This window comes from Bos taurus, chromosome 13, assembly GCF_002263795.3.
Source record: "Bos taurus isolate L1 Dominette 01449 registration number 42190680 breed Hereford chromosome 13, ARS-UCD2.0, whole genome shotgun sequence".
Taxonomy (NCBI): domain Eukaryota; kingdom Metazoa; phylum Chordata; class Mammalia; order Artiodactyla; family Bovidae; genus Bos; species Bos taurus.
The window spans coordinates 15960863-15987372 of NC_037340.1; the positions used below are offsets into that span (position 1 = coordinate 15960863).

At 42.7% G+C, this 26510-nt stretch overlaps 1 protein-coding gene across 3 annotated transcripts in view; it reads right to left on the bottom strand.

Moving 5' to 3' along the window:
* Window positions 1–3216: 3216 nt before the first annotated feature.
* Window positions 3217–26510, bottom strand: part of TAF3 (TATA-box binding protein associated factor 3) — a 122298-nt gene continuing 99004 nt past the window's right edge. For all 3 annotated transcript variants that reach the window (XM_003586754.5, XM_010811091.4, XM_059892894.1), the window contains 3 exons: window positions 9142–9397; window positions 6084–6190; window positions 3217–5150 (listed from right to left, as the gene is read on the bottom strand). In XM_003586754.5, coding sequence (XP_003586802.1) covers window positions 5036–5150; window positions 6084–6190; window positions 9142–9397 — 478 coding nt within the window. In that variant the 3' untranslated portion in view covers window positions 3217–5035. The remainder of the gene's footprint in view (window positions 5151–6083; window positions 6191–9141; window positions 9398–26510) is intronic.

Genomic DNA, 26510 nt, shown 5'->3' on the forward strand with positions numbered 1-26510 from the left:
AACTGTGTTTGGATCTGTAACTGAATGACTACTGATGACTACTTTTATCATAGATTTAAATGAGGCCCTAGAATCAGCACAAACATTTTCTTCAAACCATTGAATTTGGCAGTAGTTAACTAATTCAGGCCAATGAGTCTTCAGTTTTGTGTCGTTTTGCTTAAGATTGTTCCATTCTAAAACGTTTCACCAATCAAAAATAAGACCAAGCTAAAAAAAAACCCAAAACTCCCTCAAAACTTCAAAAGGTTAACAAAATCTTGACTAGGTTCCAAGGATAGAGTAGGAGATAATTGCTAAGGGGAAAATATCTAAAATGATTCAGTTCTGAAACCCCCACACCTTTATGTCTTGCGGCATCCATTTCTTCCCAAAGAAATGAATTTTTTCCTATCTTGTCAACTCTGCTAGTTCCCAGAATAGTTAACTGTTCGCTAAGCTTTTCAATATTTTGTTCTAAATATAAACATTTCAAAGTATAAATTCTAAATGTAAACATTTCAAAGCATATCCATATGAAAAGCCACTGTGGTCTAAGATGATAGCAAGGTGATGTGGAGAGAAGTGGAGACAGAGTACAGAAGGGGCTTCGGGAGTCCGTGAAGTGCAAGTTAATACATGGAATATTGTGGGAACAAGTGCAAAACGGTGGAGGCCTGATGGTGGAGGAAAACTGAACTTGGGTCTAACATACATTTGCCCCTTTGTGCACGTTTGCCGTTTCCATGAAGTGTGTCCAGCTAACGTTGAACAAACAAATCAAAGTGTTCCCAACTGTCCTAGAAACCAACCTACAAGCTGAGTGGTCTGGAATGAAACAAGGTAACCAGTGGTTGTTTGACTACCTCACATGTAAACTAAATGTTGTGTTTCCCTGATAGGAAGAAGAAAAGGTTCAGAATATCTGATTCCCAGTGTCACCTCCTGGCCGGCACTTGGGGATTAATAGTTTCTTTAGATATTTTGGGCCATGACAAATGCAGGATTCACAAAGACAGAGTTTCCTAAGAGAATGACAGATACTATTGTGGAGAGACGTTATTCAGAGCATCATCTGTTTCATTCTTCAGCTGGGACGACTATCTACTTCGAGACTTGGACTTCTAAAGAAGACTGCTATAATCTGGAGAGATTGGCCATAAAACTATTTGTATTGAAAACTTAGCCCGCGTGTCTTGAGTGGACTTCATTCATTAGCATTCTCACCAGCCAGGTTTCCATATCTCAGTGTTCATTTTACACTTTAATTTGGTCACCAGGGTCTTTGTTGAATCGTCCTATTCAGGGGAGAACAAAGGCAGTTGAGGTGATACCGCGGAGCGAGGCACTACGTTTTATCTTTGCGAAAAGCCCGACGGGGCCAGAGTGCTCCGATGCCCTCTGATTTTCTGCAGGACATTTGGAGCCGCAAGTCATCTGGAGGGTAGGGCTCCTCGCTGCGCTTTGGTGGCGACACCTTCAGAAGACAAGCAGCTTGCCAGTCAGAGAAATGAGCTCCTTGACCCCCCTGGGGGAGGCGAACGTGTCCCACTCCCACAGGAAGCACCCTCTGTGCTTTTGCATCACATTTGCTCAGTCCTGGCAGTTTTTACAATGCTTGCTGCTCTGTGACCTTCTTATCCCTCAAAAGTCAAAACCCACTCTCTTTCAACCCTCCTCCACTGTGGGTGGAAATGCAAATTGGCACAGCCACTGTGGAGAACAGTAGGGAGGTTCCTTAAAACACTAAAAATAGAGCCACCATATGACACTGCAATCCCACTCCTGGGCACACATCCAGAGAAAAACATGATCTGAAAGGATACCTGCACCCCAGTGTTCAATGCAGCACTGTTTACAACAGCCAAGACACGGAAAGCAACCTAAATGTCCATCAATAGATGAATGGATAAAGAAGACGTGGTGTATATGTATATATATATGTCATGTACATATGGAAATGGAATACTATTCAGCCATTAAAAAGTACGAAATAATGGCATTTGCAGCAACATGCATGGACCTGGAGAGTGTCATACTGAGTCAAGTAAGTCAGAGAGGGAGAAATATCCTATGACATCCCTTATATGTGGACTCTAAAAAGAAATGATACAAATGGACTTACAAAACAGAGACTCACAGAGAATGAATTTGTGGTTGTAGAGGGTGGGGGAAAAGGCTGGTTAGGGAGTTTGGGATGGACATGCACACACGGCTGTACTGAAAGTGAGTAGCCAGCGAGGACTCACTGTAAAGCCCGGGGGACTCTGCTCAGTGCTACGTGGCAGCCCAGATGGGAGGAAGCCCAGGGAGAATGGATACATGTATATGTATGGCTGAGTCCCTTTGCTGTACACCTGAAACTTCCACAACATTGTTAATCAGCTATGCCCCAATACAAAACAAAAAGTTTTTTTTAAAAAAAGACCCCCAAAATGCCTTGAATTTTCCAGTCCAACCCCCCCCCACCTCAAAACCCACTCTCTTTCTACTGCATGGGTCCCCTCAAGGTTTTCTGATTAAAACCATCATCTTTCCCAACATAACCCTTCTCCTCTCGTCCAATACAGGCTTTTCATTTCCCTATTTAGTTCGACTGCATTAGGGTGAGTGAATTCATCTCCATCCTCTTCGTGACGTCCGTAAAACTCTTTTTCTTCAGTGCAACTTTATGCGGGGTGATTCAGCCCAGCTTTCTAACTCTGCTTCGGAACACCGGGGTTTTATTCTCTAATCCACATTTCCTTTTGCAGTTTCTTGGACCCCTTTTGGTTGGTGTATGGCTAGCATCCAGTAGAGACGGAGACCACCAGCCCATTTCACACAGGCCGCTGAACAGTCAGAAGACGGTAACAACTCCGAGCCTCTGGTGGCCTGGACTGGATTCAGCTCACTGACCCAGAGGTGAAAGGCTCTGTATTCCATTACTAATCCCCCGAGCTCTTCGGCCCCCTGAAAGTGATTCTTTGGTTTTATTATTGCAAAGGCCATTTATAAAATCATGAACTGGATTTAGGAAAGCAACCATGAAATAGCAAAAGACAACGAACTGATTGAAATTCCTTCAGTGTCCTGTGGGCTGAGGTCTCTCAGACAGCGGGACTGGGGGAAAGTTCTATATCGGCACTGCATTCTGATTTCAGTGGCATGACCAGCTCACTTAGATGTGGCAAGGTCAGATCCACTGACCATGCCTTGAGGAACTAAATCCTAAGTAAAGAAAATGGAAAAGCAAACTATGAAATAGCCAATAATCCTTTATTTTGCACTTCCCCACCTTCATCCCTCTCCAAAAAGCACTAATGGGGTAGATTCTGTGCATGTGAAAATATTGTATAAAGTATTTAGGATGATCTCAAATCAATAGAACAAAACCATGTATCTCAACATAGATGCTTTCTTTGTAGGCATAGAAAAATGTTGGCTTCTAGAACAAGGAGGGCAATGAGATACTGCACTCAAGAGGGTGACACTGATCTGCAATTTAACATTCACAGCAGAAAACCTCATTTCTCTAACCACATAATATGTTTTAAAATATGATTAATTCATACACTAATATCAATTTACTTGGCATTTGAAAAAAAATCACAATTTCTATTAATATATTTGTATTAGGTTCAAAGCCCATATTCTAGCATTCAAGATATCCATTAACACTGGCCCAAGTTGGGATTATTTCAAAATCAAGTAAAAGTCCATATTTATTCCAAAGTTGCTAAAATATGCTAATAAAATTAAATTTGATGTTTTACATTAAAAATAAAATATTTGGTTTATCTCTCAGACATCTATTAACATATAATAAATAGTGGGCAGTATAGTAATATAATAAAGTTTTGTGATACCCTGAAATTTGATGAGTTTTCTTTTAAAAAAAAATTGCATAATATACTTCATTTCAGCCTTAAACCACAATATCAATGAACAGATTTGCAGAAATAAAACAATATAAACACAAAATGCTACAGTATTTTTTTTTTTTTTTTTTTTTACTTTCGGGGAATCTACATGTCCTTTGAAACAAAAGGAAGTCAAAGAAATTTACAGAAATAGAAGAAATAACAAAACAATTTCAAATCATAAGCCATAGATTTAAATTGCCTTGTTTTCCTTCCAACTGCTCAGGTCCTCCCCCCAGTGTTCTGCGAGGGTTCAGCTCAAGGTAGGTAACTTTGAACTTACGTACGGCTCTTTTTTTTCCAGCCTTCTTTGCTTATGTACAGCAGTAATTACAGATGGGGCTGAAACCGCAGCGCGTTTCACAGAAAGCCAGAATTAAACACGATAAAAAATTTTTAAAAATAACTACTTCATAAATATTTATTATTTACATTAGGGGAGATCTCCTGGTGTGCAGAGTTTTCCTACAAGCTGATGAGATGGGTAATCCATGAGAAGACCACAAGCAGTTTGGAGGAAAGGGCAGAGTTGGGGGATGACAGAGAGAGAGGACAGGTGGGAGAGTCAACAAAAACAAACCACAGAAGAGCCAACAGGACATGATAGAAACCTTTTTCTTAAAAAATATAAGGTATTTCACAAAAAGCCTGAACATTTTACATGTTAGTACTAAAAACAGGGGGTGCAGGGTGGGGAAGCTTCATATATTTTTCATCACAAAAATATTTACTGACACTCCCCCTGGAGTTTTCTTTCATGTGATTACGATTATCTGACTACAGAGGGGAGGAGGCTGGAGACACACACAGCCGACCCACGTCACCCTCGGGCACGGTCAGGGCGGGCCACACGCCATCTTCTCAGCTAACACCTTAAGGAAAAGGCCCTGGAGAGAATTGAGGAAAATCGAAAGGAAAGATTATAGTCTTTTTATTAATAATACTTGTCACTGGTAATAGGAAACGGAGGCGAGGCCCCCCCCGCCCCGTGCATGAGAGTCTTTCTCCGGGGGCGACCACGTGGCCCTCGGCCGGGGGCCCTCGCAGAGCCCCCGGGGGTGGGGGGGGGGCGCGTGTTCTGTCCTCAGTCTGGCCGGGCTCAGCGTCCGGGGCGATGCGGTGGGGGGTGGGCGGGGGCACCCCCGCTCCAGGCATCAGTGTGCCCGGTGCTTCCGCTTCTTGTGCTTTTTATCCTTCTTCCTGTTGCAGCACTTGGGGCAGAACCACTGCATCTCTTCTGGGGGCGCGGCCATGATCCCCACGCAGGGCCTACACGGGAACCAAGCAAAAGGCACTTCAGACAAACAGGCTTCAGTGACACACATCTTCCTGTCCTACATTCTTCAGGAATTTCACATCATTCAATAATCTGTTAGGTTTATGGCTTTGATCCCTGGGTTGGGAAGCTCCCCTGAAAGAGGGAAAGGCTACCCACTCCAGTATTCTGGCCTGGAGAATTCCACGGATTGTATAGTCCATGGGGTCACAAAGAGTCAGACACGACTGAGCGACTTTCACTTTCAAGGTGCATTTACTGGACACCCAAGTCACCAGGTCTGGCGGACAGACGCTGCTGCACTCCTGCTGGGCGTGTGGGTGATCACCTTACACGAGCCCCTTCCCCAGGCCCTGCTGGAGACATTAATTAGCTCATTCATCCTTTCAGCCAGAAATAGTCTAATTGTTCTGAGCCACGGCTTTGTCTTTATCTCAGAGACATTGTATAGCGTGTGACTAAGTGGATGCCTATCTTTCATATCTGATATTTTCAAGATCACACAGCGAGACGGTCTGCATGCGTCCTGATGCTGCGCCTTCAGTTTGGGGAGGGCGCTGAGGAGCCGGGGAAGCCACCCGAGCCGCCCCGGTACTCCTGCACTTTATGGCAGTGTTTACGGGGTCCCTCAGTGTTTCTGCAGCTGCTACAGAAAATGAATGACAAGAAAGGGAAGGGAACCAACCCCCTGTATCTCCTTTTCCCTTTCTAAAGAATACGTGCACTAAGAGACACATTGAATTTAGGCTGAAGAGCCACAGTCTAAAGACTAATTTTTGGAAACAATACGAACGCCATTCTCTTGGCACAGGGATTCTGCTCCAGACGCTCTTCCCGGGAGACGAGCTGCCCTGGGACAAGAGCCTGCATGGGCCGGGGCCACTCGTGTGCTGAGCCTCTCCCCTCGTGTCCCGCAGGGGACTCACCAGTGGTACCAGTCGTCACAGTCGTCACAGCCGATCATGGGGCTCCCATCATCGGGCTTGTTGCAGCCGGGACAGATCCAGATCTGGTTTCCCCACTCGTCTCGGATCTGGGGGGGGGGAAGGAAACCAGAGAGGCATTGAGAAAAAAGAAATCCCAAAAAGGGCATTATAAGGATTACTACATCCTGTGTAGCTAATAAACTGACAGACTAAACGAACAGACCAAAAAACCCAGGAGCTAACAATTTATTAAAGCTGTGATCATGGCCCTCACTATCCTGGCATCATATGGAAAAAAAAATGCTACTAAGAGTTCAATGATAAGACCTTTCTTCTACTTTTTTTTTTTTTTTTTTGCCATGTTGCATGGTTTGCAAGATCTTAGTTCCCTGACCAGGGACTGAACCTGGGCCCTGGCAACGGAAAGTGCCGAGTCCTAATCACTAGGCCATCAGGGAACTCCCAAGACATTTTTAATGGCTATTTTAAACTGTCTTTTGAAAGTCATAAAAACAAAACATTTGATAATCATTTCTGTGAGCCATGTGACCTACAGTCACCTTTATCTAAAAAAATACTGGAACACATAGGTTCTGAATGACTACTAATGCCTGATACTTCTGAAAGCTCCCTAGCTCAGCTCTGTGTTGTTCCCTCCACTGCATTCACAGGTCTGGGATTAATAAATACGGCCTATGTGCATATATCGCCTTATTACTTATTAGCCAAACCCTCCTCCTGAACTGGCTGATAAGATCAAGGATATAAAAGAGTTGTTACTAAGTAACTTTCCATTCCCTTTATGACATTTTCAGCAAAGTACAATCAACTAAAGGGCAAATGAAATAAGGGACGCAGGAGGCCAGAGAGCCACACGTTTTCACGTTATTTTGCAACAATTATGCTGTGCTCTGGACTTGACTTAGCAGTTCCAAATAAGAAGCATTCCCAACTGAACCACCTCCTCAAATTCCACATGAACAAGACCAATCTGGAAGAGACAATTCTATGACAGGCTTTCAAAGCCACCAATAACTAAGAGTTAATTTTTTAAAGTTTTGCTGATCACACAGCATATAATTTCATTCAGTTGATTTTGCAAGCTGTAGTCTCTCCTGGTACATTCATATACAACACTGACTGGATATGCAGAAGAAAAACGGTTTTTTGTGTTTGTGTGATGGGTGTATGGGGGGCAGAGACGGTTCATTCTAACTCACGGAATTCTAACTATTTCAAGGTCTGCCATTCTGGAAAGTCTCTGCAAGAGCAGACAAGGCTGTAAAGGTTTCCTGAACAAATCTGTGGGCAGCCACATCCCCGACTTGGGCCTCGTCTCCAGTTTCAAGCAGAGAGACCACCAGTCGGCCTGTGCCAGCTGTCTGGGGTGAAGGCCAGCCCAGCACCCTGCGCCCTGAAGCTGCCATGCATGCCCTGTCCTGCTGCTGACTCTTGAAGTTAGGAGGCCATGACCCTGTGACATGAGAAATCTGCTACAGTGCCCAGCCCCTCGCAGTTCACTAGGCTCTTTCGAAAACACCTGACTTGATTTCATCCTCCTAAAACAATGCTTGGGTAGGTTAGAAATGGGGAGACTGGAGCTGAAGGAATGTCAGTGCCAGTTCCAGTGTCATAGATTGGGCAGCAACAAAATCAGCCTGTGTCCTTCCTTCAAATCACAGTTTGTCTTCTGTCTACAGAGTGTCTCTGAGGGGACAGAGGCTTTTCATCTACGCTGTTTATGCAAGTCTGATCTATCTCCAGGGAGTTGACTCAAAAACCCACTGGAGAATCAGATTTTAGAGCTAGAACACACCACAGGGATCACCTAGTCTAACAATCCCTGGTTACAGCTGAAGAAATGGAGGTCAAGGAGATCAAGCATAAAGTCCTCCTCGATTTACCCATCTTGGGGTGACGTTGGCCTCAATTAAACACCTGTGGCAGCTGGTCCTTGAATGCACTGATTTAATGACCACAGATATTTGTATCATGTCTTCCATTGTTGTTTGAATTGACAATTTAATATTTTCTCCTTAATATTTCATGTCTTTATATCCTCTCTGAAGACTTCTGAGACTTTCTTCTTATCCTCTGTATCATGATAGTGCCTCAAACACAATGATTCATTGAAATTTCCTTTCAAAATGCCTGTATAGAAATGTAATACTTGCACGATTTTTAACGACAACGGAAGGAGTCCGAGCCTGTCGCCTCCCACGCACATCTATTCTGAAAGATCCGCGCCACCACCAGGCGGACACATCTCAGGCTACATACTCTGTGGTCTCGCGGTGTCAGCTCACTGGGGACCGCCACGTGCCTGAAATCCTTTTGTCATGTGCTCGTGTGTCACACTACAGAGCCCAAAGAGCCTCTTTATTACTCAACTGAATTCAGGGCTTGAGTTAGACCTGATAGTACTGAGTAGGGATGAAACAGGGGAGAACACTCTCATGACAACCGTGTGAACACATTTGTCAAGGGGAGTTTTTCCACCTGAAGACTTCCTGGGACTCAGGAAGTTCTGTGGTTGACAGGTTCATTTTCATTCATTCTGCAGGCCCTGATATGTCCTGGACCTCAGCCAGTGAGATACTATAATTAGTGCTCCTGCTCAGAAAGAGTGGCTGGCCCATGAGATGTGTGCATGTCATGCTAATTATTCTCTGAAGTGAATCACTGCTTGATCAAGAAAGTCAATGAGCAGTTTGACTGCCACTATTCACCTCTATATTTATACACTGATTGTGCTGTATATATGTTTGTGTGTGTGTATATATCTACATATATAGTTATATTCCGAAACAATGATGAGTAACAAAAACAATGCTCTGACATTATTTATGGAGACTAACTATGCAAACATCCTAACACAATACTTGTCAGCCAAAGGCTTGAAGATGCAATGAACATGCCTTTCCAGTCATGAAGAATTGCTTCTGAAATTCAATGTTGATACATCTGACACTGCTTTTTTAATTGGAAACATTTTCATGAGCAAAGAGCTCTTAAGTGACTTTCTCTTAAATACTCCCCAAAACAGAAAGCAGCTCACCACATAAGTGCTGACCGTCTCCGTGACCACACTGCGGACAGGGGCTTTGGAGCTGGCGGCTCCCGAAGCAGCAGGGGCTGGGGCGGGCATCCCGGCGAGGGGTGCGCTGGCCGGGGCCAGGAGGGGCAAAGGCACCGGGGCAGGGGTGACGTGCATGGCGGCCGGGGCGGGGGCTGGGGCGGGGGGCGGCGTCTTGGGTCTGTTCAGAGAAGGTGCCGGCTTAGCCTCGGGGGCTGGGACCACTTTGCTGATGACACTGTCAACAAGAGAGAAACGGAAAAATCAAAACACACAGTTGAGTCAAGCCAGGTAGCTACAAACACGATGGCACAATCACTTGATTCTTCTAGCAGCGAAAGACGTCTCAGAGAGTTCAGAGAGAGGCAGAGCTCAGGCTGCAAGGCTCTTGCCCAAGCGGCTTCTCCACGATCAGGGCAGGGAGACAGGCTGGGCAGCAGGAAACAGGCAGGGGCTCCAGCTCCTTTCCATGGTCAGAGCTGCCCGCTGCTCTGTTTCTGCATCAACACTGCCTTCTTCATAGAACCCAAGCCGGGGAAGAACTAGACTCAGAACCAGGAGGTCTGAGGTCAAACCCTACGTCTTCCACAGGCTGGGGTGTGACCTTACGCAAGTCATTTAAAAGCACTAGCTGCTGAGCACCTCTAAGCAGTTAGGTGTTACACTAGGTACTTCCCACACATTACCCCATTCAGTCCTCAGGGCAACTTCAAAGCTGCAGTGACCCTTGTTTTATAAACAAGGAAACAGGAGTAGAGAGAGAACGGAGTTTGGGTAAATGAGTGGCAGGCTTTGAACTGAGGCCTGCCTATTTGGTCCTCAAACTATTTCTTCTTCTTTTGTTCATACAAAGTTCCTTTATTTGGCAGGGGGCAGTATATATCAGTAGAAGGCAATGGCACCCCACTCCAGTACTCTTGCCTGGAAAATCCCGTAGATGGAGGGGCCTGGTGGGCTGCAGTCCATGGGGTCGCTCGAGTCGGACACAACTAAGCGACTTCACTTTCCCTTTTCACTCTCATGCATTGGAGAAGGCAATGGCACCCCACTCCAGTGTTCTTGCCTGGAGAATCCCAGGGACAGGGGAGCCCGGTGGGCTGCCGTCTATGGGGTCGCACAGAGTCGGACACGACTGAAGCAACTTAGCAGCAGCAGCAGCAGCACACATCAACCATAGAGAAAGTGTGTTTATTTCCGGCCTCCCCCCTTCGCTCCTCCAGAAGGGTCCACTGTCCCCCGGCTAGCAGGCGTGTTTCCATGTTTTTGTTCTTTGAGCTTTTTCTGCAGATGCCCATAAACAGTGCACCCCACTGCTGTTTTAGGCATTTCGAGTATATAAACAATTCACATTTATCATTGGTAACAAGCTTTCCTCACTTAGTTTTTTATAACTGAGATCTAACCAACAGGTAACCTCGTGTAAGTCTGACTGCACAATGCGTCAGTTTGACACACTCGTACATTCCAATCTGATTACTGCCGTGGCTTCAGCTAATACCTTTAACACGTCATGTCATGTAATTATCATTTCTTTTTTTCTGAAAAGGAAAGTTAGGATCTAGTGTCTCCCTTACCTTCAAGGCTTGTGAATGGTACCCATGGTTTAGCATTAGCAGTGAAGCCAATGGATGTAAACAGACTACTGATCAGTTTATGGGGCAATACCTGAGGTCTCAGAAATACCTACCAGAATAAATCTGCTTATTTTCCAATTTAGAGAAATGGCCCTTTCATGAAAATAATTAATAAAAATAATCCTTCCAAATGTCTATTCCTCCAATTCAATTGAATTATTCTAGTTCAATTAATTACTCCTTTAAATATGGTACATATTGAGATATATATATATTTCTCATTCAAATTTTCTGAATAGCAAAAGAAAAAACACTAAAGTGGGTACTCAGTGTTGACGAGACAAAATATGTACTAATTTTTTGCTTCCAGGAGAGCAGACTGGAGTTCAGTTCAGGTGCTCAGTCGTGTCCAACTCTTTGTGACCCCATGGACTGCAGCACACTAGGCCTCCCTATCCATCACCAACTCCCAGAGTCTACTCAAACTCATGTCCATTGAGTCAGTGATGCCATCCAACCATCTCATCCTCTGTCGTCCCCTTCTCGGCCCACCTTCAATCTTTCCCAGCATCAGGGTCTTTTCAAATCAGGCAGTCCTTCACATCAGGTGGCCAAAGTATTGGAATTTCAGCTTCAGCATCAGTCCTTCCAATGAATATTCAGGACTGATTTCCTTTAGGATGGATTGGTTGGATCACCTTGCAGTCCAAAGGACTCTCAAGAGTCTTCTCCAACACTACAGTTTAAAAGCATCAATTATTTGCCACTCAGCTTTCTTTATAATCCAACTCTCACATCCATGCATGACTACTGGAAAAACTATAGCTTTGAGTAGACAGACCTTTGTCGGCAAAGTAATGTCTCTGCTTTTTAATATGCTGTCTAGGCTGGTCATAACCTTTCTTCCAAGGAGCAAGCATCTTTTAATTTCATGGCTGCAGTCACCATCTGCAGTGATTTTACAGCCCAAGAAAATAAAGTCTCTCATTTTTTCCACTGTTTCCCTATCTATTTGCCATGAAGTGATGGGACCAGATGCTATGATCTTAGTTTTCTGAATGCTGAGTTTTAAGCCAACTTTTTCACTCTCCTCTTTTACTTTCATCAAGAGGCTCTTTAGTTCTTCTTCACTTTCTGCCATGGGTGGTGTCATCTGCGTATGTGAGGTTATTGATATTTCTCCCGGCAACCTTCAGTCCAGCTTGTGCTTCACCCAGCCCAGCGTTTCTCATGATGTACTCTGCATATAAGTTAAATAAGCAGGGTGACAATATACAGCCTTGATGTATTCCTTTCCCTATCTGAAATCAGTCTGTTGTTCCATGTCCAGTTCTAACTGTTGCTTCCTGACCTGCATACAGACTGGTGTTATGCAGGCTCTAAAGGGACCTGCCTTTCCCAACTCTTTTGAAATCCACAAGAAAACTGACGAGAATTTGAAAGCTATTGTTGATTCCAGCTGCTCCATTACTTTTGAGGTAACTGGAGGCAGAGTTTTAAGAACAACTCTTTTATTATGGCTTTAGTTTTGAACATTATCGAAAAAATAGGTAACGGTATCACATGATATAACTTCTCCTCAGTTGTAACACAAACTGTCATCCCTCAACCTAATCTGATCATCGTAAAAATAATTTTGGGTTCCCACTGGTCTTCACCGTCAACCTTTGTAGTTTCCTACTTTCAGACATCGCCTTCTCTGTTCTTCCAACCCCGGAACTCTACCAGGGGGAATTTAAAGATCCTCACCAGTCAGCAATTGTGTGCAAACACTGTGAGGCCGGCCATCAGAGTCATCAAAGTCCAAATGAGAGGCTACTCACTGCTTGAAGTTCACAAGTTCCCTCACAATGGCTCACTTACTCACCCTTAGAAGCCAAGAGCCATTTTTAAATGGCAACAAAATGATGCCATAGGTAAAATCTACTGTAAGTGCCTCCGTGAATTTTACATCAGTTTTTCAACAGGGAAGTTGTTTGATGTTTTGGAGAAAACTCACTTTGATAAAGCTGCTGCTGCTGCTGCTAAGTCACTTCAGTCGTGTCCGACTCTGTGGGACCCCATAGACGGCAGTCCACCAGGCTCCCCCATCCCTGGGATTCTAACTTGCTTTTCTTCTTCATATTGAAACCTCTGATCAATCTCAGCAATTCTGTGCATCTTTTGAGAAACACGTGAAACAGATTCCCATGGTGTACTGTAAACTAACCCTCCTTACCAAAAAGAGACCACTGGGCTTTCACCGAGTATTAGTGTGGTTGCTGTACCAGCACTGCTGCGTCATTGGTTATAAGACTTCACCGTTTTGCATTCTTACTTTTCTTTTAAAAGTCCCAGAAATACTAGGCCCAAGAGCGGTAGGCTGCCTGCAGCAGCCCCTCCTGCCCTGGGGTAGTCTCCTCACAGCCTGGGTGGGTTCTGACTTGGACGGCTGCTAACGGGCTATTGTGAAACAGCTACATGTGACGTCCACCTAGGTCATGAGAGACACTGCAGCGCCTGTCCTGCTCTCTTTTGGATCAAGAGCTCTGGGGAAGCCAGAAGCTAAGTCATGACGATGCTGAATCTGCCTTAGGAAGAGGCCCATGTGACCGGCCAGTGGGGCACCTACCCACAGCACCGTTTGAGCCCACAGGCCATTCTCCAGCCCTGGGGAGGCCTTCCAGTGACCAAGGCCCAGGGCAGTGGCTTGATGGAGACTGGAGTCAAAACCACCCCAAATTCCTGACCCACGGGAAACTGGCAAGTAATATATGTTTATGGCTTTAGCTGTTAAGTTTTGGGGTCATTAGTTATGTGGAAATAGAAAATTAATATACCAAGTATTTAATTAGTATTTAATTCATCTCAATTAGGAACAAAAATAAATACCTAGAATTTAGGAGAAATTATATTTGAGAGCATCAGGACTTAAAACAACGATCTGTAACACAGTCATTTCCATATTTCACATGTGATCAAAAGGAACAAATACCCAAAGACAATTATGAGAACTGGTGTTATGTTGATTCTTCAAATCAGTCATTATCCTTCTTCTTCTTGATCCTTACAGCTCAACTCTGAGTGCTCATATAATTAGCACATAACTGCAAATGCAGTTAATTCCTCAAGCTCATGGCTTGCCTCTTGAATATTTACATCATCTTATCTTGTCATAGCCCAAGTACATACCAAGTGGCAAATATTTTATCTTTTAATTCAGGCATGACCTATTTGAAAAATGAAACAGATTGCATGAAGTAATTAGAGGAAAATATAGCCACTGTAGACTGTTCCTTTCCAAAGGAGATCCCCAAGTGATTAGACTTCTACTGTCAGATGTTCAAAATCTGTAAAATGGTCTAGAAGGACAAGAGTGCTTAGATAAATAAAAATGTGTCTTTCTTCACAGTATTTTCAGAAAGATAGACAAAAAGATAATTTAAAAAAGAAACAAAAATGGTAAGGTGTAGCGCCATGAGGATAAAAGCAGAGGGATAGGATGGAAAGCAAGACTTCTCTGAACACATCTTATTATACAGTCTCAACTTTGGAGGCAAGGAAATGTCTTACACATCCAGAAATTTTAAGTTATAAAACTGCCTACAAGTAAAAAATAAACAGAAAAGAATGAACCTCCATGTCTATCTTGTTGGTGACACAGCCAGCACCCCCCACCCACCCCCACACACACAGTGACTTCAGGAGGACAGCACTTGAGACTCTCCTCAAATTCAGCTCCACCCAAGTCTTTTCTGATCCTTTTGGGCTGGAAGTAATCAACTTGAACATCTGGATCAGTTGAGATGTATCTCTTACAGACTTTCACACTTTCTACCTTCTGTTATGATTGTTTGTATCTATGTTCCTGAGAGAAGACACAACATCTGATCCAAATTTGCCACTTGCACAAGTGTATTTCTGACATTTTTACTATGTATATAATCAAAATTAGTATTTTTCAAATGCAAAATAATTTTTAAAACATGTAAGACCATGAAGGTGTTTTCCAGGACAAGGCCAGGGTTCTTTTGGAAAAAAAACAAATTCCCCGGAGTCAGAACTTGTAAAAGATTTTGTGATGTTAGAAAAGCTTCTGCTTCTCTCCAGCAAAGAAAGGGTGCCTTCAATAAGAAAAAGCCAAACCAAATGAAACTGAACAGTAGGGACTGATGAAACCTCACTTTTAATACTTTCTGGGCCAGGAGTCTACAGAGAAGGATGAGGTGCTTACACATGAAAGTATGCAAGTTAACTATAAAAGATGAGCAAGCACTCATTCATTCGTTTATTCATTCATTGTAGGGTTAAATAACATCCCAGTTATATGAAAACATTAAAAGCAGGAAGATGATATTCAGTGAACTAGAAAAATGAATAAGATTGTGATTAAGATCTGTGTCTCACTATAGTGTTGTAATATTCAGTTATGACTGAGGTTGTGCTTGGAAAACCCAACGATATTACTTTAAAATATATTAAACTTTGATAATAGCTGTTGTCTTTATCCAAAATGATCATGCTTTACATGAACTTTTACCTTCCTCTGTAAATAGCATGAAAAAAATATACATTTATAGCCTGTGCTACATATGTAGATGCTGTTGTTGCTGTTGTTGTTTTAGTCACTAAGTCATGTCTCTTTTGTGACTCCATGGACTGTAGCCACCAGGGTCCTCTGTCCATGGGACTATCCCAGTAAGAATACTGGAGTGGGTTGCCATTTCCTCCTCCAGGGATCATCCTAACCAAGGGATCAAACCTGCATCTCTTGCTTGGCAGGCAGATTCTTTAGCCTGAGCCAGCAAGGAAGCCCAGAGAAATAAATACACACACACACACACACATATATATATATATACTTTCCACCTTTGTGGGCTAAAGAAGCAGAAATAATTGATTAAGATTCTAAGCACATGTTTGAAATGCCTCTCTGGTCCTCTCACTTGGGCTTTTTAGCAGGTAACTGGGCAGACTAGGCCGCATCTTAGGGAGAAATCTGAGCTGGAAGGAAAGATTTGGGAATCATTATTGCCTAACTTTGAAAAGAAAAAAAAGAAAATTTAGGGAGAAATAACAGAGTGGTGGATCAAGGGCAAGAAGAGAAAGTGATCCAAGAAAAACAGAAGCAGTGATGGAGAAAGAGAGCATCGTGTCATGGAAAACAAGAACTAGAGGTTTTCAAAAAGGGTGTGGGGGGAAGAAGGTATTGGAAGAACAGGCAGGATGAAGTCTCAGGGCTGCAGCATTTGTCTCAGGATGCATTTAATCATCTTAATGAGAAGCTTCAAGAAAGTTTCCAGAGCAGAAACCAGGATGTGGCGAGTTGCGGAATAAAACTGGGGGAGCGGGGGGGGGTGGGGGTGGGGGGGAATTGGAAGAAAGTCCATATAAGGAATACGTTTTGAAAAGTGAAAATGAGAAGAGGCATCTACGTGACTTTTCCCTCACCTGGAGGGGAGGCTAGTGGGCGTGTGTGTGTGAGGGTCAGGATGGCAGAACCCAAGGGAAGACTGGAGAAGGGAAGAGAAGATACAGACGGGAGGAGGTAACAAAGGGGGGGGGGGGCGGGGCCAGGAAAGGTGGGGATGGAGAAGGAACGGGTCCTGAAGGTCAGGAGGGATGCTGGGCTCCTTCCTGGACCAGGCTGAAGGACAAGCTGAGAGGACAGGTGCAGCTCTGGAACCTGGAAGAGTGAATCCAAACAGGGGCGATGCAGCCAGTCAGTCCCCGCAAGGACAAGTCCCCGAACCCAACCCGTGTGGGTTCTCCGTCACAGAGGTCGGGCTGGGATTCGAGTGTTCATCTCACAAGGAGGCCAGGGCGGGGACAGAGAGGAAGAAACATTGCACTGTGCCCCTAAAGTCCCTACGGAAATATTTTAATATTGAAGTGAAAGTCTCAGTTGCTCAGTCGTGTCTGACTCTTTGCAACTCCACAACTGTAGCCGGCCAGGATCCTCTATCCATGGGATTCTCCAGGCAAGAATTGTGGAGTGGGTTGCCATTCCCTTCTCCAAGGGGATTTTCCCAACCCAGGGATCAAACCCAGATCAAAACTCTTCTGCATAGCAGGCAGATTTTTCACCATCTGAGCCAGCCCTATAAAACGACAGGAAGGATAGGATGCGAGGATTTAAATTTTCTGTGCTGTCGTCAGTAATAATAAGAATGTTCTCATTAGGAGGGATACATTCTCTTTAAACACTAGAAGTGCAAGTAGTTTGATCTTTAGGGGAAATTATAGGTAAGACAGTATCCAAAAGGTTACCATGATATAGCTAAATCACCTCTGCCTGTCACAGGTTAAAGAACATTTAAATTCTGGAAGTTCACATCAGCTTTTTCTAGATAACAAATCTTAAGTACCTTCCTATATTCACTCAATTAGTGATCCTGGGCCTTGATAACACGGCAGGGAGGAACTTTCCAACTATCATTCAAATCATATCTAAAAAGGTGGTCATAAATATTTTAAAACCTAAGTGAACTAAATAAGACCTAGACCCATTAAGGATAAGATCTTTTACAACAAATTAAATAAAACAATTTATTGAAGTCTGGACGCAAGATAAGCTAGATTTACTAGCTGACCTTTTATTCATTTAAAGAACAAAATTAGCTCTAATTGCATTAGAATGGAATCCAGTAAATTTTCCCCAGTCTTCTAATGTGGCATCCGTGTAAGGACTGCTGTAATTGTTTACAAGTAAGATGGAAATGCTTTGATTATAATCTTTCCACTTGTTTTACTGGGTAGTAAAAACATTTCCCAAAACCTGAAGCCAGTTTTTCTGACAGCATACTATTTTTTTTTCCTCTTGGATACACTGAATCTTTGGCAATAGTCGACAAACTACCATGTGTCAGGGGAAGAAATCAAACTTGCGGATTTCATCTAAACTTTAGCTGGGTAAAAAAGAGAGAGTGCTCTAAGAAGGTCAAGATCCTCCCAGTCTGGAAAATATCAGAAAAGGGCTGAAGACCCGAGAAAGAAAAATGTTAACGACCTGCTTCCTCTTGGAATTATAACTGAGATATATGGGTTTGGGTCTGTTGAATTTATCAATATAAGTACAAAAAGTAGCAAGAATAATGGCTACCACCCACAATTTGTGTTCTCATTGTTCAGCGGCTAGGAAATTTCATTTGTCATGGTACCATATTTCACTAGCATTAAAAATAAGTTATTTGCCATAGATTTTAAATACAGTCATTCTTAAGTTTTTTGTTCTTATTTATTAATTTTTTGGGGGGTCACTGTTCTTGTTAGATAGCTTCTCATACAGGCAAAATACCTATGAAATGTTTCTGTGTCAGCGGCAAGTTAACCAGGGCAAAACAAAGAAAACTATCAACACTTTTCAATCTTTTTTTTTTTTTTTTTTAAATCAAAGCAGACAGTTTTACTGCAAGGGAAACAAATTAAAAATAGAAGAACAAAAGGCCTTCCAAGTCCGACGGGACGATGGTCTGAAATGTTCTTGAACTTTATTTCTAAAGGATCATCTTTTTTTTTTTTAAACAACAAGCTCCCTTGCTCTGCCTCTTCAGCATGCTTTTATTAAAACATGAACTTGACTGCCTTTCTCTACATAAGAGAAAAGCATATCAATCGTTTCTGCCTGCCCCTCCCCCTTATCCCAGTGGAAGCGCCCTTCTCTGCTTCTGGAACCTACCAGCCCTCTCCAACAGGGCTCCATCCCCTCTACTGGGGCTGGCTGGCTCCAGGATGGGACCCAACAAGGGGTGCTGTCAAGTAGGGGGCTTCAGCCTATGAGTACAGAAAGAACCACGCCGGCCAAGAGCAACTGGGACCATCTCTGCCTCCACACAGAAGCCAGACAGAGAAAAAGAAAGTAAGCAGAGTTTTAATGACACGTTTTGAACCTTGGTTAAAGTCACCTTGCCTAAAGTCAAATAAACCGCTTTAACCATGGTTTGAGCTAGTTTGATTAGGGTTTCTGTTACTGCGCCCAGAGTCCTGACAAATAGAAAGCATGAGAAGTGTTTCGCTGGAGAAGGGAGGACTCTTTATGAAGCACCTGCACTGCGTGTGCTCCGAGGCTACATCCTTGGACTAGGGGTTGGTCTAAGAAACAGTCAAAGAAAAAAACACCTTTTATCTGCTGTAAAAGCTGCTATGGAAGACGGCTATTTTGCCGTTAGGTTCCTATGGAAATAAAACTTCAAATTTAGCATCTTGAAAAACGTTGTCTCTCCTGAGAAACTAAGGGGTACCTTCTTTTTCAAAAAATGTATCTCACTCTGCCCTTATTGCTAGGAAGTCGTGATCATATCTGATGTACAAATTTTCTTTTTTCCTTACCTTGTTCTTGGTTTCCTTGTATTTTCCAGTATCTTTATTTTATGTTCTCTAAGTCACTCTTAAATTTATTTAAACTAGAAAAAAGCTACATACGAATAAACAACATTTTAAGTGTAGGAAAATATGCAGAAAGTGAAATAAAAATAATTTGCTATTATTTTTCTAAAGAACTTGCCACTAAAATACCACTATACACATTTTACCTATTAAATGTCTTTCAGTTAAATCTGGTTACATAAGAACATAAAATGCTTACCTTCTTTAAAAATATTTTAAATGGTTACTTTTGTAATTGTGCATAGTTATCCTCTATTTCTGGTTGTACTGTCAAAAAGAGTTAATCAGAAAAGTTTGGATCACAGAAAAGACAGCAAATACCTATACTTGCTTTACATTTTTAAAGGTTAACCATTTATTTTTCAGGATTAATGAGCAAAAAGTTTTAGCTTCCATTTTTATGGTATATATAGATAATTTAGAAATTACATCTATTAAGCAGCCTCAGTTCAAGAGAAAGGGGACATATGTATCTTTGGCTGATTCATGTTGATGTACAGCAGAAACCAACACAATATTGTAAAGCAATTATCCTTTAATTAAAAATAAATAAATTTTTTAAAAAGAAGCCTCCTCCCAGGCATAAACTAAACTCTATAAACTGCAACAAAAAACTAAATTACTTACAGGAAAAGGAAAGCATCCAATGTTCAGTACCTCTGCTAAGAGAGGTCTGATTAATCAAAGAATTTCCTGAATTGTAAGAAATCTGATAATACTCATGGCTATGGTGACAAAGTGTTAGCAGAAGGAAAACTCTAGTTGCCAGCAGTAAAGTGGTCAATGAAAAATACTTTGGCAAATTGTGTGCATTTTGGGAAAAGGATTAAACTTGTAACAGAGAGTATCTATTGTGCCCTCTCAGACAAAAGAAAATTTAGAATTATTAATGGTAATGATATTATTTTCATGAAAGTGACACAAAACGATTCTGGGTCACTTGACCAAATACAGTATCGGGTATTACCTGGAACAATGACTGAGCATGACCAGATGTGTGTATGCTAAGTCACTCAGTCGTGTCTGAAGCCTTGCGACCCTTTGGACTGTAGCCCACCAGGCTCCTCTGTCCTTGGGATTCTCTAGGCAAGAGTACTAGAGTGGGTTGCTATTTCCTCCTGCAAGGGATCTTCCTGACCCAGGGATTGAACCTGTGTCCCTTATGTCTTCTGCATTGGTTCTTTACCACTAGCGCCACTTGGGAAGCCGGCTGGATGTGTGGAGGGGCCCAACTCATTACCCGTCCCTGGTGAGCTCTCTGAGCCAGGGCAGCAGTGCCCTGAGAGCAAGACCAGCTCCAAACTTCTCCAGTATAGCAGCCCCACCAACCAGACCAAATGATACTGTGGCAGGACAGCCACTCAGCCCCGCGCCCCCAAAAGAGCCACAGGACAGACGGAGAAAAGGACAAACCCACCTCCCCAGCGCCAGCGAGAGGAGAGCCTGAAGAGACATGGAGAAACGTGAGGAGGGGAAGACCGTAACCCCCAACCACCACTGTTATCCTCAAATCTACATACAAGGGCCTTTCCTCTTAATACTCTACCAATACTTCAAGTTGCCTTTTTAAATGAGATGCTCCTTTAATAGAATTTTGAGCTTTATAAATATAACCACACAGTTAATGCTCCACATGTCTCTTCTGACAATCCTGTCTAAGCAGTCCCGCCCCTCAGGTGCTCCCTGGCTTACACCACTGTCTTCTGTTTATATCCTTCACAGAAATGACAAAATGCACAGACACCAAAAGTTAGCCCAATTTTCCTAGGCTTACTCAAAATAAACTGACTCAGTAAATGACAAGACTGGGACAACAAATAACATGGCAACTGTGCTGCCACTTGGCCAGCCCATAGTGCTTCTGGTCACAAGGGACACTCACCGTCCCTTCCAGCACATAAGTCCAGGGGGACCTCAACAGCATCTGTATTGACCTGACCAATATGACATTAGGCGCTGGTCCCAGGCCAGCTAAACCTACCTGCTCTCTTGGCATCACGGCAAAGCTTGGCCGTCAGGCCAGACCCAGTTATTCACTGATTTACTTGAATGCATTCTTTCTTCCCATTCACACCACCCCTGCAAGCTACAGATGCTGAGTCTGTAACTTCAGGATCAGTATTTTAGTTTCCTCTTCAATATAGACTAAGGGTAACTCTGGGTCCTCATTCCTGGGATACCTGTTAAAGGAATCTGAGGTGCTTGGAGTCACCTTGAACTTTAACACAATCAGGAGGTGGCACTGGATCCCCACAGACCCTTCAAACCACACTCAGCAGGAGCGTTCAATCAAGGGGGACAAGGGCCCTCTGTCTGGCTTCCAGGAACAATAACAGAGAAGAGAGGAAACAGTCTAACCTCAAAGCACTTTCCTGGATCATGGGTCAGAGGCATCATTTCTTTATATAAGATTTAGAAACTAAATATTGTCCTAGAGATCTTCCAACAAGAGGGTATAATTTGAACCCTGTAAAGTGTTTTCTTTTTCCTATGGTTTCAAAAGACTCTATTCTCTGCCTGTTCTTCAGAAATAAACTCCTCCCCCTAGACTATTCAAACCCCCGCTTTGAGTCCTAGTCTACTCATTAATTCCACTTCAAAAGAGCATCATTACAGCCCCAGGTGAATACAAACTACATAAAGGCATGTTTATATGAATCTACCGTCTCTTTTCCATCATTACTGCCAAGGAATAAGCCATGATCCCTATACTACAATAATAAAAGATTACTTTTAATTTCATATAATTTTCAAGTGTCATAAAGTGTTATCCTTCTTTTAATTTCTTTCAGCCGAGCCATAAAAAACACACAGTGGGATGGACTGGCCCATGGCCGTAGGTTGTTGACCATGGATTTAGATTTAAAAAAACAAAAAAAACACAAAAAGACCCCGCTTTACTGACTATGTTGTATTTTATATAAAATCCTATTGCTCACAGCAATGGGGCTTGCATAACTCAATGAAGCATGAGCCATGCCGTGTAGGGCCACACAAAACAGGGCACAGTGCAGAGTTCTGACGAAACGTGGTCCTCTGGGGGAGGGAATGGCAAACCGCTCCAGGATTCTTGCCTCGAGGGTCCCAGGGACAGCATACAAAGGCAAAAAATATGACACCAGAAGATGAGCCCCCAGGTGGGAAGGCGTTCCATATGCTATGGGGAAGAGTGGAGGGCAATTACTAACAGTTCCAGAAAGAATGAAGAGGCTGGGCCAAAGCAGAAGCGATGCCCAGTTGTGGATGTGCCTGGTGGTGAAAGTAAAGTCTGATGCCTTAAAGAATAATATTGCAGAGGAACCTGGAATGTTAGGTCCATGAATCAAGGTAAGCTGGATATGGTCAAGCAAGAGATGGCAAGAGTGAACATCCATATCTTAGGAATCTGTGAACTAAAATGGATGAGAATGGGCGAATTTAATTCAGATGACCATTATATCTACTACTGTGGGCAAGAATCTCTTAAAAGAAATGGAGTAACCCTCATAGTCCATCAAAGAGTCCAAAATACAGTATCTGGGTGCAATTTCAAAAGTGACAGAATGATCTTGGTTTGTTTCCAGGGCAAACCATTCAACATAGTAATCCAAGTCTGTGCCCCAGTCTCTGATGCTGAAGAACCTCAAGTAGACCGGTTCTCTGAAGACCTACAAGATCTTCTAAGATGTCCTTTTCATCATACGGGACTGGAATGCAAAAGTAGGAAGTTAAGAGATAACTGGAATAACAGGCAAGTTTGGCATTGGAATACAAAATGAAGAAGGCTTGCTCGAAGGCTAACAATTTTGCCAAGAGAACACCCTGGTCATAGCAAACAACTTCCAACAACACAAGAGACTACTTTACACATGGACATCATCAGATGGTCAATAGTTAAAGCAGATTGATCATTTTGCATCAGAAGTCAGTTCAGTTCAGTCACTCAGTTGTGTCCGACTCTTTGTAACCCCACGGACTGCAGCACACCAGGCTTCCCTGTCCATCACCAACTCCTGGGGATTATTTTGCATCTTTGCAGCCAAAGATGGGGAAGCTCTATACAGTTAGCAAAAATAAGACCTGGGGCTGACTGTGGCTCAGATCATGAGCTCCTTATTGCAAAATTCAGGCTTAAATTGAAGAACGCAGGGAAAACCACTAGGCCATTCAGGTATGACCTAAATCAAATCCCTTATGATTATACAGTGGGGGTGACAAATAGATTCAAGAGATTAGATCTGGTAAAGAGAGTGCTGAAGAACTATGGACGGAGGTTTGTAACACTGTACAGGAGGTAGTGATCAAAACCACCCCAAGGAAAAAGAAATGCAAGAAGGCAAAGTGATTGACTGAGGAAGCCTCACAAATAGCTGAGGAAAGAAAAGAAGTGAAAAGCAAGGGAGAAAGGGAAAGAGCTAACCAACTGGATACACAGTTCCAGAGAATATCAAGGAGAGGTAAGAGGCCTTCTTCAATGAACAATGCAAAGAAATAGAGGAAATCAATAAAATGTGAAAAATTAGATATCTCTTCAAGAAGCAGAAGAGATTAAGAAGAGGTGGCAAGAATACACAGAAGAACTATACAAAAAATATATCTTAATGACCAGGATAACTATGATTGTGTGGTCACTCACCTAGAGCCAGACATCCTGCAGTGTGAAGTCAAGTGGGCCTTAGGAAGCATTACTACAAACAAAGTTAATGGAGGTGATGGAATTCCAGATGAGCTATTTCAAATCCTATAAGCTGAAGTTGTTAAGGTATTGCCCTCAATATGTGAGCAAATTTGGAAAACTCAGCAGTGCTCACAAGCCTGCAAAAGGTCAGTTTTCATTCCAATCCCAAAGAAGGGCAATGCCAAAGAATGTACAAACTACCATACGACTGCACTCATTTCACATGCTAATTTCACATTTCACAAGGTAATGCTCAAAATCCTTCAAGCTATGCCTATGCTTCAGCAGTATGTGAACTGAGACCCTCCAGATGTACAAGCTGGGTTTAGAAAAGGCAGAAGAAGCAAGTGAAACAACTGACAAAGAATTAATCTCAAAAATATATAAGCAGCTCAAGCAGCTCAATACCAGAAAAATAAACTACCTGTTAAAAAATAGGCCAAAGAACTAAACAGACATTTCTCCAAAGAAGACATATAGATGGCTATCAAACACATGAAAAGATGCTCAACATCACTCATTATCAGAGAAATGCAAATCAAAACCGTAATGAGGTACCATCTCACGCCGGTGAGAATGGCTGCTATCAAAGAGTCTACAAACAATAAATGCTAGAGAGGGTGCGGAGAAAAGGGAACCCTCTTACACTGTTGGTGGGAATGCAAACTAGTACAGCCACTACGGAGAACAGTGTGGAGATTCCTTAAAAATCCTGGAAATAGAACTGCCATACGACCCAGCAATCCCACTGCTGGGCATACACACCGAGGAAACCAGAAGTGAAAGAGACACGTGTACCCCAATGTTCATCGAAGCACTGTTTACAATAGCCAGGACATGGAAGCAACCTGGATGTCCATCGGCAGACAAATGGATAAGAAAGCTGTGGTACATATACACAATGGAATATTAACTCAGCTATTACAAAGAATGCATTTGAATCAGTTCTAATGAGGTGGATGAAACTGGAGCCTATTATACAGAGTGAAGTAAGCCAGAAAGAAAAACACCAATACAGCATATTAACGCATATATATGGAATTTAGAAAGATGGTAATGATGACGCTATATGCCAGACAGCAAAAGAGACACAGAGATAAAGAACAGACTTTTGGACTCTGTGGGAGAGGGAGACGGTGGGATGGTTTGGGAGAACAGCACTGAAACATGTATATTACCATATGTGAAACAGATTGTCAGTCCAGGTTCAATGCATGAGACAGGGTGCTCAGGGCCGGTGCACTGGGATGACCCTGAGGGATGGGATGGGGAGGGAGGTGGGTTCAGGATGGGGGACACATGTACACCCATGGCTGATTCATGTCAATGTATGGCAAAAACCACTACAATATTTTAAAGTAATTAGCCTCCAATAAAAATAAATTAATAAATTAAAAAAGATAAAAATCCACCCCCCAAAATTTTTTTATTAGGGTATAGTTTATTTACAATGTTGTGTTATCAATATCAATTTCTATTTCTAATATTGATGAATGGAAACACTGAGAAATCTTGTTCACATAAATAAGCAAACAGAAATGAAAAGTGATTTGTTATAGTAGGGACACTCAATTCTTTGAATTTCTTCTGAACTAAATGCCAAAAATGAAAAAAACAAAAAACAAAAAAGGAAAGGCAGAGGAACCAGAGATCAAATTGTTAACATTCTTTGGATCATGGAGAAAGCAAGGGGATTCCAGGAAAACATCTACTTTAGCTTAACTGACTACACTTCACTGACTCTGCTAAAGTCTTTGTGTGGATCACAAAAAAACTGTAGAAATTCTTAAAGAAAAGAAAATACCAGAAAACTTCACCAGTCTCATGAGAAACTTGTATGTGGGTCAGGAAACAATAGTTAGAACCTTACATGGAATAAGGGACTAGTTCAAAATTGGGAAAGGAGTACATCAAGGCTGTATACTGTCACCCTGCTTATTTAACTTCTATGCAGAGTACATCATACGAAATGCCAGGCTTGATGAATCACAAGCTGGAATTGAGACTACCAGCAGAAATATCAATAACCTCAGCTATGCAGATAATACCACTCTAATGGCAGAAAGTGAAGAGGAACTAAAGAGCCTCTTGATGAGGGTGAAAGAGCAAAGTGAAAAAGATGGCTTGAAACTCAACATTCAAAAAACTAAGATCATGGCATCCAATCCCATCACTTCAGGGCAAATAGAAGGGGGGGAAATAGAAGCAGTGACAGCTTTTCTTTTCTTGGGCTCCAAAATCACCACGGATGGTCACTGCAGCCATAAAATTAAAAGACTCTTGCTCCTTGAAAGGAAAGCTGTGACAAACCTAGACAGCATATTTAAAAGCAGAAACCTCACTTTGCTGACAAAGGTCCATAGAAGTCAAAGGTATGGTTTTTCCTGTAGTCATGTATGGATGTGAGAGCTGGACCATAAAGAAGGCTGAGTGCTGAAGAACTGATGCTTTCGAATTTCAGTGTTGGAGAAGACTTAAGAGTCCCTTGGACTGCAAGGAGATCAACCCTGAATATTCACTGGAAGGACTGATGCCGAAGCTGAAGCTCCAGTACTTTGGCCACCTGATGCAGAGAATCGACTCTGGAAGACCCTGATGCTGAGAAAGATTGAAGGCAAAAGGAGAAGAGGTAAGCAAAGGGTGAGATGGTTGGATTGTATCATTGACTCAATGAACAAGAACTTGAGCAAACTCCAGGAGACAGTGGAGGACAGAGGAACCTGGTGTGCTGCAGTCCATGAGGTCACAAAGAGTCA